This window comes from Solanum stenotomum, chromosome 1 (genome assembly GCF_019186545.1).
Source record: "Solanum stenotomum isolate F172 chromosome 1, ASM1918654v1, whole genome shotgun sequence".
In the NCBI taxonomy this organism is placed as follows: domain Eukaryota; kingdom Viridiplantae; phylum Streptophyta; class Magnoliopsida; order Solanales; family Solanaceae; genus Solanum; species Solanum stenotomum.
The window spans coordinates 1342976-1356088 of NC_064282.1; the positions used below are offsets into that span (position 1 = coordinate 1342976).

At 34.0% G+C, this 13113-nt stretch overlaps 4 protein-coding genes across 5 annotated transcripts; all 4 read right to left on the bottom strand.

The window, feature by feature from the left end:
* Positions 1-5: 5 nt before the first annotated feature.
* On the bottom strand, positions 6-4111 carry LOC125868547 (auxin-responsive protein SAUR21-like). Of its 2 annotated transcripts, XM_049549184.1 has the most exons (3): positions 2922-4109; positions 2761-2846; positions 6-1054 (listed from the first exon to the last, which is right to left on the bottom strand). In XM_049549184.1, the coding sequence occupies exons 2-3, from the start codon at positions 2842-2844 to the stop codon at positions 800-802; spliced, it is 339 nt and encodes a 112-aa protein (XP_049405141.1). In that variant the 5' UTR covers positions 2845-2846; positions 2922-4109; the 3' UTR covers positions 6-799. The 2 variants fall into 2 exon arrangements, with proteins under 2 accessions (XP_049405141.1, XP_049405133.1); XM_049549176.1 differs by having other exon boundaries at positions 2761-4111.
* Positions 4112-8204: 4093 nt separating this feature from the next.
* Positions 8205-8744, bottom strand: LOC125868700 (auxin-responsive protein SAUR20-like). Its single transcript, XM_049549294.1, has one exon. The coding sequence runs from the start codon at positions 8523-8525 to the stop codon at positions 8277-8279; it is 249 nt and encodes an 82-aa protein (XP_049405251.1). The 5' UTR covers positions 8526-8744; the 3' UTR covers positions 8205-8276.
* A 1275-nt stretch (positions 8745-10019) lies between these two features.
* On the bottom strand, positions 10020-12079 carry LOC125845567 (auxin-responsive protein SAUR21-like). Its single transcript, XM_049525105.1, has 3 exons — positions 12028-12079; positions 11877-11942; positions 10020-10545 (listed from the first exon to the last, which is right to left on the bottom strand). Exons 1-3 carry the CDS (start codon positions 12077-12079, stop codon positions 10349-10351), a joined length of 315 nt encoding a protein of 104 aa, XP_049381062.1. The 3' UTR covers positions 10020-10348.
* A 130-nt stretch (positions 12080-12209) lies between these two features.
* On the bottom strand, positions 12210-12758 carry LOC125868671 (auxin-responsive protein SAUR21-like). The gene has a single exon (XM_049549271.1). The coding sequence runs from the start codon at positions 12678-12680 to the stop codon at positions 12423-12425; it is 258 nt and encodes an 85-aa protein (XP_049405228.1). The 5' UTR covers positions 12681-12758; the 3' UTR covers positions 12210-12422.
* Positions 12759-13113: the final 355 nt, after the last annotated feature.

The following is a 13113-nucleotide window of genomic DNA, read 5'->3' on the forward strand; positions in this document are numbered from 1 at the left end:
ATAGCACAAGAAGTATCACATGGCTTTGTTGTCCAACTCATCCTCGAGCATTTATGGTTTTATGCCATTGAGCCTGAAGCTCAACAGGCACCACTATTTTTCATGACAAGATAGAGAACACAGGATCTTTAGAAATCAAATTGAAAACAATTGGTGATTGTCTTGTAATGACTTGGGTCTGGATCACTTGATCAGAGATGTCTTACTATTTATAACAATGGTAGTTCCAACTGGTATATCTTATTCACAAATGAATTATTTGAGAGTTGGACTTCTACAACAGTACGATTGAAGATAAATTTACTGAATTATCCGACAACTTATTTGTTTGGTCCCTCATACTTAAGCCATTGTGGATCAACTTTCCAGATTAGGATAATCCATGTTATTTCAACATATAGAAATGTTTCCAAATGGTAGAGAATAGTAATGTACTAATGTTTACTGACTATCATTTTACTAAAGATGGCAGTGACCATAATATCATCAATTATGGGTTATGCCACTTTAGAAGATCAGATCTCATTCAGATTAGCAAACCATGAGAGTTGACAAAAATTTCTATTGCAATGAATTCATTACATCAATATATGGACTAGAATGGGACCATACAAGTGAAAAGGTTCAGTACTTCAATTCTTTGTGAAGTAGAAAAATTTCTTTAGTCAAATGACAGAGGAATGACGTCCATTCACTATGTTCTAACTAGTGTATTTTCTAACTCTGAACTGTACAGGGTGGAGATAAGCCTGCTTTACAACTATACAAAATTGAGCAAAAATGGGGACTGGTTTCCTTCTTACTTCCTCAAGCGTGATGTGAGATCAATGAAAAAATCCTCACTGCAGGGAATTGTCACACCACCCATTGGATGGTTGAAGCCAAATTCTTCCTCAACTTGACTAAGCAAGTTTTGAAATAACGGTTCACTCAGGAATGATATGGGGACTACAAATCTCTTCTTCTGCGTCTCCCCGACATACACAACAAAGTGACCCTTGGGAACATCTCTAGTTGTGGAAGACTTCTTGATCATACGAAGAATAGCCATAATCTTTTAGTTATAGATGAGAAAAGAAAGAATTACTAAAGAACTCAAAAGCAGAGAAAACTTTGAATACTTTCAAGTTTGCTGAGAGCTGTGGTGGTAGATACCTCTTTGAATATGTTTATATAGGCAATGTCAACTCATACAATATGTGTTGAATAGGTATTTGTGGGCACCAGCAGAAGACAATGTAACTGAAGTATCACATGCTATTGCCCTCCAAGTATTAAATTTTTTGTCATACTGTTCAAGTACAATAGGCCCTACCTTACTTGAAATTTAGAACAAAGCATTACTAATTGTAGAATTTTTAATAAGAGATGACCTGGAGCTTAGTTATGCCTGGACCACTCGGATAAAAGGTAACTCTGGACATGTATTGCTGTTTGATTTATAGTAAGCTCCATACTGGGAGACATGAAAATTTATCAATTACTATCCCAAAACAGCAGTAACGTTAGAGAGGCCAATTGCTTCCTAGCTTTGTTCAGACTTGAAACATAGTTTAACATTAGGCCTTAGTTCAAGGACAACAGGATCTACCTTCTTTTTTAGCTTGGGACAAGGTATCACTCACAATCAATTGCCAAACAAGAGTTGTGCCATGTTATTATTTATGTCTAGATACACATCCCTGAAAATTCGTAGATGGTAACACGGTTTTGTTGTAAATATTTTTTTAAAATGACCATAATTTCCAATTCCAAGTGCTTCTTACCTGAGGTCTACAACTTGATCCGAAATATATGGGAGAATTTATCATTAATCATTATCATCCTAAATGGTTGAAAAAAATTTGTATGTGGAAATTTGGGAAATGGTACTAAGATTGTAAATTGTACTTCTGTTCCATCCCATCATCACACAGTCATTTACCATTCGGCTTATTAATTGTTTGTGTGTATATATAGAAGAAGGCCGCTCAAAGGCTAAAGCCAGAGCGTGATGGCAATATTTGATCGGCTACCTAATCAGTTTTGTGATTGACAAGCATTTCATTCCAGATCATATAGGTGAAGAAAGAGAATGGTACCTGATCATGGTACCCGGAAACATCCTATAACAGATGGTAAAATGATTTGATTGATGTCTATGAAGACACTAGTACATGAAGGATCATATGACTTTTCCTTCGCTGTCCTTTTGTGCAGTACTTATAATTTGAGAACTTGCTAACAAATTTCCATACACCGGCATAATAAAATAGGTCGATTGAACAACTATAGTGCTCGGGACTGGGTATGGAACTGCAATCGCAAGACACTGGATCAAAGTAATCTATTTACTTGGTCAGCGTGACTACAAACTGACATGGGCCACATGGCACTCAGAATGCCACACCAACTGGTTTGATTCCTTCTATCCCTATGCCCTTTTCTTGAGCCGAGTCTTTAGGAAACAGTCTCTCTATCTCCATGAGATAGGGTAAGGTCTACTTACACTCTACCCTCCACAGACTCTACTTGTGGGAATACTGGGTATGTTATTGTTGTTATTTATCTGTGATTCCATATGCCCTTAAACAAACAAATCACTGCTGTAAATTTAGTGTATACAGGCCTAACCTTGTCAAACATTTCAAATAACAAGTTGTAAAAAGAAAAATCAGGTTTCATGTCATGAATTTTTCGAATAACATATCCATGAAACTGCCTACCCAATTCAAAGAGACCAATAAAGAGTTTAAAGCATCTGAAAGAGAAAAAATTTACCCGTGTACAAGGCCTCCATCCACATCTTAGCTTCAGAGCAGCCTGACAGGAAATGCTCTTCACAGGAATTTCATCGAACACCATAACTGCATTATGTAAAGGGCGTGAATTTCTTGACCAATGACTTAACATACAGCACAAACAGAGCAAGAAACACATACACACACTTAAAAGCTATCCTGATTTCAGTGTAAACACCATTGAATACATGAACGAGACGATATTGAGAGCAAGAGCGTGGAGTAAGGTGTTGGATACTTGGATTGAAATATTTATCAGGATGCACTGGTTTTATATCTTTCTTTCGGTTTCATCAAGAGTACTCTTTCATCAATAACAGACAGTTTTTGTTCCTCATATCATAAATCCTCTAATCTGATGATTTAATCAACTTAGCAGACCAGAATTATCCCAAGTTATTCAGCTGATAGAGAGAACTTTTGATAAATCAAGCCAGAGATTTGCTTCTAAATGAAGCAAAGAATGAAAATGTCCAAATGGAATGCCATATACTAATATGATTTCTTGGATAATTTGAGATTTGCACTTTAGAAGCTCCATTTTCCATGTAATGGAGAAAATGGAGTTATTTAAGGAACTTTGTTCAACAAGATTACTATCAAACCAATTGGATAAAGAATGTCTGTGAAAAGATTTCATTTGATAAACTACTGAATATTACAATTGCGATTGGGATCTACTGTTGTATCTGACAGTAATCCCCTCTATCTAATTTTCTAAGATGTGGTATGTATGATGTGTCTTTCCTAACTACAAACTGGAAATCCAGGTTAGTTCTTTACAAAATTGTGAAAGGAAAAGCCTCAGGTCCTATTCAAGCGAGAAGTAAGATCAATGAACACATCCTCACTACAGGGAATTGTGACACCGCCCATTGGATGATTGAAGCCAAATTCTTCCTCAGCTTGACTAAGCAAGTCTTGAAATAAAGGTTGGCTCAAGAATGAAATGGGGATTACAAATCTCTTCTTTTGCTTCTCCCCAACATAAACAGTAAAATGGCCTTTCGGAACGTCTCCACTTGTAGAAGACTTCTTGATTATACGAGGCATACGGATAGCCATGGTCGTTTAGTTCAATATAGATGAGCAAATAAGGAAGGAAAGAAATTGTAAAATGACTTTGAAAGCAGAGGAAAGCTTTGTATGATTTCAAGTTTTGGTGAGAGCTGTTATGATAAACCCTTCTTTGTATGTGGTTATATAGGCCAATCACAAGTTGTAGAATCCTACTGATATGCATTGGATAGGCATTATGTGGCACTAGCTAAAGAATACTTGTATGGTTGAGTTTTTGTGCAGCACTGTTTAGAGACAATAGCACATGATTATGCCTTCCAACTAATCATCAGACTATTTAGACTTTGAAACTATGCCTAAAAGCAGAAGGTCCCACTGATATTCACAACAAACAACATATGGAAACCTCATCTTCATGAAAATGGTGGATTTAGGGACCACCTGGAGACATTTCTTGGTGTTGAATCAACAAGTTGTAGTCAGCATTCCAATGATCAATTATAATACTTAAGTCATGGCCCAGGATACAAGTTGGTGCTGCTGTTGAAGACTTATACAGTAACTATAAAACGGTTAAATTAGGATCATTATTATTTGAATAATAGAGATTTGGATAAGTTGGAATATTTCTAGAAATTCGTTTATCGATAAGAAAAGGTCATAAGTCGTTCAATGTTTCTGGTCAAAGAAGAGCAAAACCAACCACTGTCTACTTGTGTTGTTCCACTGCTAAGCGTTGTGTGGACCAAGAGAACATAGACAGAAGATTATAGAAGATTATCTCTAATCCATTAGAATAACATGCTGTGCTGACTTAAATTTTTCAAGAAAATCAATTGACTCAATGTTCCTTGAATTGTTTAGTTTATAAAAGGAGGTCGGAATATAATGAGTTTACTTTAGATAGCACCTTTTTATAATGCCAATCTACATTCATTCCAATTTGGCCAGCGTTCCTGTGTCGCCTAGTTTACTAAGACAGGATATTTTCGTTTGTATGCTGGATTCGTAGATAGATCATCTAGCCTTAAAGTTATGAGTCGACAACATACCCAGTGAAATCCATAAAGTGGGGTCTAGCCAGGTTAGAATGTACGCACATCTTATCACTACTTCGTGTGGAGGTAGAAAGGTTGTTTTAGAAAGACCATCCGCTCAAGTGCGCATCAAGACCAAGTAAAAAAAGAAGAAAACAATGGAAGAAAGCATAACAGTAAATAAGAAAAGCAGTGTAACGTCTATAAGAGAAAAACAATCACCACATCAAAATGGTGTGATAATCGAAATACACTTTTAAAAAAAAGCATATGGCAAGAACTACTTTCTTGAAATTACCAGAATTCTAGTTTCTTGATTACATGAATCTGCCTTGTATATATTGTATAATGCATATATATGGCCTTTCTTGAAATTATATCATTGAATCGATGATTAAATTTTGTGATTGGAGTGATAGGGTGGTTTCTTGATTAGCGCGTTCAATTTGATCGTCGTCGGAAAAGCCCCGCAAGAAAGGAAGGATAGAACCAAGTTTCTGGATCGTTAGAGCCGGAGACTGAGTGGACCGGCCGGAATTAAGCAACAGCCAGGTGGAATTTCATCCTATAAATCTAGGTATGCATTCCTAATACCATTCTAATGATTATACCATGGTTTTCATATATTTTTAGCCGAGAGAATATGTAGTAGAAATCAAGGGACAAAGTGGCATTTTTAGCCCTAATCCCCAATTATTAAATTCTTTCAATTTACATAGCAAACAAGGTAAATTACTCGTGTTTCGCACTGGATTGAACTATTTTATTAAGTTTACATATGACCTTTCTATAATATTCATATTTTTTATACATACATTAATTATAATGTCAAGAACATTTTATCTAAGCATTCCTCCGAAATCTTAAATTTCTATATTTTTTAATTTTTGTTTTTGTTATAGAAAAATTATGACTCAGAGAGAGATTTTAAGTATAAGAAAGAAGTCTTAAGAAAATCTATAAAGAAATAGTTGGTCAGAAGTAATGAAATTTGCTAAATTCCAAAAAGTTATAAAGAACAACTTCAGACATTAAAGAAGAGACCAAAAGTCTCGAATAACAACACTCCCAAGTAAAGTGGAGCATCACGTCCATACAAAGAACATAATTAACTAAACTCAAATGGAAGACTCTCAGCTCTCCTTTCTTATGAACCTCCATCAATCTGTTTTTATTATAGTATGACGTATCATGTAATTATGTAAAAAATGACCCTAAAATTGTTAGTATCATAAATGTTTTTCCTCGTTGTCTTAGAGTAGTCATTACTAGTGCATATTTGGAATTAAACCATAATTATTGTTATGGTTATAGTATGCAATTACAAAGAACAAATGCAATTATGAACCAAATAGTAGGTGGCATCTGAATGGAACTGTTCACAACTGGATATTCTAAACCAAACTTTTGACACCTATATCCGAGTTTACAGTTCACAAATTTAATTGAAATAATCCAAAAGAAAAAGTTGTCACTTCTTTATAAAAAACATAAAACATTATCAAAATAAAGAGTTATCACTACACTAAAAATGATCTTTAACAACAATGAATTGCTTAGCTATCGCTAAATATGTATTTTCAGAGGCAATTGGTACTCTCTATAAATGTCTCTAAAGTTTATAGCAATATTGAATTTAATGACAATTAATTAATGTCGGTAAAGGCTCTAGAACTCTTCGTTAATATGCATATTTATTGCCTATAAAAATTATTTTTGTTATATTTTGGACATTTGTTTGTTTCATAGAAAAATTGATCTCTTATTATTCCCAAAAAGAAGAGACGAAGAAATATGACAAATTACTTAACTTGTGACAAAAGAAGTGGACTAATTGTGTCTATACTAATATTCTAGGAAGAGTTCAATGACATACGAATTGTTTGTACCTAAGAAAAAACAATCAAAATAATATACTACTGTGGCAAGCAAGAGAGCAATATGTTTGGTTCTTTTAACAAACTTTATCATTGGTTATTTATTAGTTATAACATATTTATTGTTGCGTGCTATCAAATATAACACAACCCACAATCAATTTTCCCAAAAATATATGAAAAAAAACTGTAGAAAGGGACAAAACAGAAGAAATATTTTCAATCATCCTCACTGTAATTTTTAACATAGTTTAAAAAAAGTCACCAAAATAGCAAATAGAAATTGCAATAGATACATGAACCACTATGACTTACAGTAAAAGATTAAGCTTCATGAAATATGAGGAAGAAAAGTTTGAGGAATGAAACACACTTCATAATAAGTTTAATTAATGTATTTGAATTCGACTCCCCTATAGCAAAAAAAAAAAAAAAACCTACAAATAATTGTGGAAATACAAGTTTTGTTTACTAAAGAACCAAATATAATGAATTTAACCATTTCAACAGCGTTATGAGTTGTGGAGTGAGAGGTGCAAGAGTAGTAATGTCGCATTGCAATCAAAATCAATTTTCTTTATTTATATGAAGAAACCTGTAGAAAGGGACAAAATAGAAGATCAATTTTCAATCATCTTTGTTGAAATTTTTAAAAGAGTAAAAAAAAAGTCATCAAAATAGCAAAAAGAAATCGTCATAATTACATGAATCACTATGACTTATAGTAAAAATTAAGCTCCATGAAATAGGAGGAAGAAAACTTTGAAGAATGAAACAAACTTCATAAGAAGCTTAATTAATATATTTGAATTCGACTACCCTACAGCGGAAAAACACCTACAAATAATAGTAGCAGAAAATTCTTCTATTTATAGACAACAAATGGTAGTGTGAACAAATGTTTATTGTGCCTTATCGGAAAGGTCACAACTCTTTGGAAAAGTTACAACCCTTCGGAAATGTCACAACCTTTAATAGAAGTCATAATTTTTTAATAAAAGTCACAACTCTTCATAAAAGTCACAACTTTTTTTATAAAAGTTGCAACTTTTGATATAAAAGTCGCAACTCTTCATAAAAGTTACAGTTTTTCATAAAAGTCACAACTTTTAATGAAAAGGGAAGGCTAGTTTTGGAAATAAATAAATTAAAAGGAAATTCTTGTTTGTGGTGGCGCCACGTAGGCGGGCCTAGAGTTCTCTTTTATATATATATATATATATATATAATATAATGATATCAACATAATATTTTAATTATTGTAATGAGTTCTCTAGTTTATTGGTAACGTTTCCATGGATTCAATTTGACATTTCTGGATTACCAAATGCTAATTGAATATGTCCATTAATTAAAAGATTAGGAGAAAATTACCAAAACTTCAATATCTCTTTTGACATGAATAACAATCCGGCGTAGTAAATATAAGTACTAATCTACCTAGTCAGAGGCAAAATCCCTCGTTCTAAGATCAACTACTGTTCTCTTCCAACTCCTAAACTTTACAGACTCTGCAAATCCTGCTTTACTTTTCTATAAAATTGTGAAAGCAAGTTTCCATATCAGTTTCTCAAACGAGAAGTAAGGTTAATGAAGACATCCTCTTTGCAAGGTATTGTGAGACCACCCATTGGATGATCGAAACCAAATTCTTCCTCAGCTTGGCTAAGCAAGTCTTGAAATAAAGGTTGGTTCAAGAATGATATAGGGATCACAAATCTCTTCTTCTGTTCCTCCCCAACATACACAGCACAGTGGCCTTTCGGAACATCTTTAGTTGTCGAAGACTTCTTGATTATACGGATAGCCATGGTTGTTTTAGTTCAATATAGATAAGCAAATAATGAAAGTAAGGACTTTGAAAGCAGAGTAAAGCTTTGAATGGTTTCACGTTTTGCTGAGAGCTGTGGTGGTAGAGGGTTCTTTTTTATGTGTTTATATAGGCCAATGGCAAGTAGATAAGTCTTAGTGACATGCATTTTATGTAGGCACCACTTAAAGATTCCTGTGTAGTTGTAGTTGAGTTTTAGTGAGGCACTGTTTAGAGACAATTGCACATGAGATAACCCATGAATATGCCTTCCAACTAATTATCAAACTATTTTAGACTTTGAAACAATGTCTAAAAGCAGAAGGCCCTACTGATTTTCACAAAAGAAGAACAGATTCATGGTATATCATTTTCTTGATGTTGAATCAACAAAGTATAGTCGGCATTCCACTGATTGATCATAAAACACGATCTATGTGATCTCCTGAATATTTTAGACAAAAGGTGATCATCCATAGTGCTGAAGGGACGGCTCAGGATGCATGTTGATTCTCGTCATATAGTGCTGCTGTTGAGTACTTATAACATGGTCAATTTAGGATGATTATTGTGGAGAACTCAATAAAGCTACAATATTTCTCAAGTTGCATTAGTCAATAATAAGGTTAGACAAGCAAGAGAAGAATGTAGAAACTTATCTCTAATCTGTTAATCATTTATGATAATTCACTGGTACAAATCCACAAGAATAGTACTCTGACTTAAATTTGTTAAGAGATTATATTAATCGAATAAAGAGTTGACTTTGAACAGCATTGCTTTAATTGGAGTCTAAATTCCTATACCAAACTAAACATTCTATGTATTTGTGGACAGTCAGCATTAAGGCCAGTATGGTCTAGAAACTGAAGACCGAATATTCTTGATTTTCCCATAAATGTTGCAATTGGTAAGTCACACCTAGCAAGTTGGAGAAAGTTAAAAATCTTATGATGATGCTCCTGGTCAGTTCCTAAGCTGTGCATTGCAAGGACCTAGTCATAATGCTAAACTCAGATCTCAGATCTTCCCTTTATTCACTTAGACGCGTTTTATAGTGTCCCTCAATCAATTGTGCAGTTACAATTAACTAGAGATATTAGAGAAGAAAAATTAGGGGTAGTGACACTTTTCTTGTTGAATTTTACAAGTACAAGAATACTGAATTTCAATTTCCTAAGTTAAAAAAGTTTAAATTCGTCTCAAGGAGTTGTAAAATGCCTGTTGTCGGAGAAAACAACAAACTGTTTCAACTAATTACTTAGTGTTGCCTTACATATGGAAATGCAGCGCAATTCTCTGTGTTAACCAATTGCTCAGAGTAACAAGAGGTTGCAAAATTGCTGAAATAGTACTAATTTTGTAAGAGTAAGATTGTTCACAAATAGGGTTAATCAAATACAAAACTGCTCCTCATTTTGACTTAACAAGTCTTGAAACAAATGCTCAAAGCAAAGGTCTTTCACCTTTGTATGTCCCATTTTAATAGAAAGCAAAGAACTGTAGATTTTATCCTATTATGTAGTTCTTCTATTGCACTTAGTTTGGAAATGATCACTTGATTCTGGCTCCAGAATGTTAGAAAACCATGAAAACTTGAAAAAACACCAATGCTAAATGAATAGAATCATCAATTGAAGAAGGTTCAATAATTCATTATCTTCCCATTTTATAACAATCAGGCTTTGTATATATAATTTCACTAATCTACCTACTCAGAGGCAATATCCTCATTCTAACATCAATTACTGTTTTCTCCAACTCCTAAATTTTACATTGTCCGAATCTTGCTTTAGTATAAAATTGTGAAAGAAAGTTTCCATTTCAGTTCCTCAAACGAGAAGTAAGGTTAATGAAGACATCCTCTCTGCAAGGTATTGTAAGACCACCCATTGGATGATCGAAACCAAATTCTTCCTCAGCTTGACTAAGCAAGTTTTGAAATAAAGGGTGGCTCAAGAATGATATAGGAATTACAAATCTCTTCTTCTGCTCCTCCCCAACATACACAGCACAGTGGCCTTAGACTTCTTGATTATACGAGGCATACGGATAGCCATGGTTGTTTAGTTCAATGTGGATAAGCAAATAATGAAGGAAAGAACTTGTAAGAACTTTGAAAGCAGAGTAAAGCTTTGAATGTTTCAAGTCTTGCTGAGAGTTGTAGTGGTTGAGGCTTCTCTTTATGTGTTTATATAGGCCAATGGAAAGTTGTGGAATCCTAGTGAAGTGCATTGAATTGGCATTTTCAGTAGGCACCAGTTAAAGATTACTTGTGTAGCTGAATTTTGGCTTGAACTATTTTGAGACAATAGCACATGAATATAACACATGAATATGCCTTCTAACTAATTATCAAACTATTTAGACTTTGAAACTATGTCTAAAAACATAAGGCCCCATTGCTTTTCTAAATAAAGAACAGATTCATGAAATCTCATTTTCTTGAAATAGTTTAGTTATGGACCACCTGAAGTTATTTCTTGATGTTGAATAAAAAAAGTGTAGTCAGCATCCCATCGATCGATTTATCATAAAATGTGAATCTATATGGGCATCTCCTGAAGATTTTAGACAAAATTTGATCATTCATAGTGCTAAAGGGATGGCTCAGGAAGTCAGGATACATGTTGGTTCAAGTAGTGCTGCATTTGAGTACACATAAATTGGTCAAACTGCGATGATTATTATTGGAAATAACAGAGAAATCGATAAATCTAGAATATTCCTCCAGTTTCCTTGGTCAATAAGAAGGTTATAGACAAGCAATAGTAGAAACTTATCTCTAATCTGGTGATCATTTTGATAATTCACTGGTACAAATCCAGAAGAATAATATGCTGACTTAAATTTTTCAAGAGGGATAATATATATCGAATAATGAGTTGATTTTGAACCGCACTTCTTTAATTGGAAACTAAATTACTATACCAAACTTAACATTCTATGTATCTATGGACAGTCAGCTTTATGGCCTAGAAACCAAAGACCAAATACTTGCACCAAATTGATTCAGTTTCATCACTATGTTGATTTTTCCATAAATGAAGCCATGCCTTGTAAGGACCTAGTCATATGCTATACTCAGATCTCAGGTCATATATAGCATTTCACTTGGACGCTTTTTATAATGTCCCTCAATCAATTATGCAGCTACAACTAACTAGAGAAAGCTAGCGAAGAAAAAGTACGGGTAGTGAAACTTTTCTTGCTGAATTTTACAAGCACAGAGTATTGAATTTCAATTTTCTAAGTTAAAAGAGTTTAAATTTGTCTCAAAGAGTTCTAAAATGCCTGCTGTCGGAGCAAGCAACAAACTGTTTCACTGATTACTTAGTTAGTGTTGCCTTACATGTAAATGCAGCACAATTCTCTGAGTTAATCAATTGCTCAGAAGTAACAAGAGGTTTCCAAATTGCTGAAACAGTACTAATTTTGTAAGAGTAAGATTGGTTCACAAATGGGGTATTCAAAACAAAAACTGTTCCTCATCTTGACTTAACAAGTCTGAAACAAATGGTCAAAGCAAAGCTCTTTGGCTTTTGTATTTCCCATTTTGATAGTTAGCCAAGGGACAAGAACTGTAGATTTTATCACATTATGTAGTTCTTCTATTGCACTTAGTTTGGAAATGATCACTTGATTCAGCTCAAGATTGTTAGAAAACTTGAAAAAACACCAATGCTAAATGAATGAAACCATCAATTGAAGAAGGTTCAATACTTCATTATCTTCCCATAATTTAACAATGAGGCTTTGTAAATATAAGTTCACTAATCTACCTAGTCAGAGGCAAAATCCTCATAATAACATTAATTACTGTTTTCTCTAAATACTCCTAAACTTTACAGTGTCCGAATCTTGCTTTAGTATAAAATTGTGAAAGCAAGTTTCCATTTCAGTTCCTCAAACGAGAAGTAACGTTAATGAAGACATCCTCTCTGCAAGGTATTGTAAGACCACCCATTGGATGATCAAAACCAAATTCTTCCTCAGCTTGACTAAGCAAGTTTTGAAATAAAGGGTGGCTCAAGAATGATATAGGAATTACAAATCTCTTCTTCTGCTCCTCCCCAACATACACAGCACAGTGGCCTTTTGGAACATCTTTAGCTGTAGAAGACTTCTTGATTATACGAGGCATACGGATAGCCATGGTTGTTTAGTTCAATGTAGGTAAGAAAATAATGAAGCTTTGGATAGTTTTAAGTTTTGATGAGTGTTGTGGCTTTTCTTTTTGTGTTTATATAGGCCTATGACAAGTTGTGCATTGAATTGGCATTTTCAGTAGGCACCAGTTAAAGATTACTTGTGTAGTTGAATTTTGGCGCGCACTATTTAGAGACAATAGCACATGAATATAACACATGAATATGCCTTCCAACTAATTATCAAACTATTTAGACTTTGAAACTATGTCTAAAAGCACAAGGCCCCATTGCTTTTCTAAATAAAGAACAGATTCATGAAATTTCATTTTCTTGAAATAGTTTAGTTAGGGACCACCTGAAGCCATATCAATTAAGTGTAGTCAGCATCCCATCGATCAATTGATCATAAAACGTGAATCTATATGGACATCTCCTGAA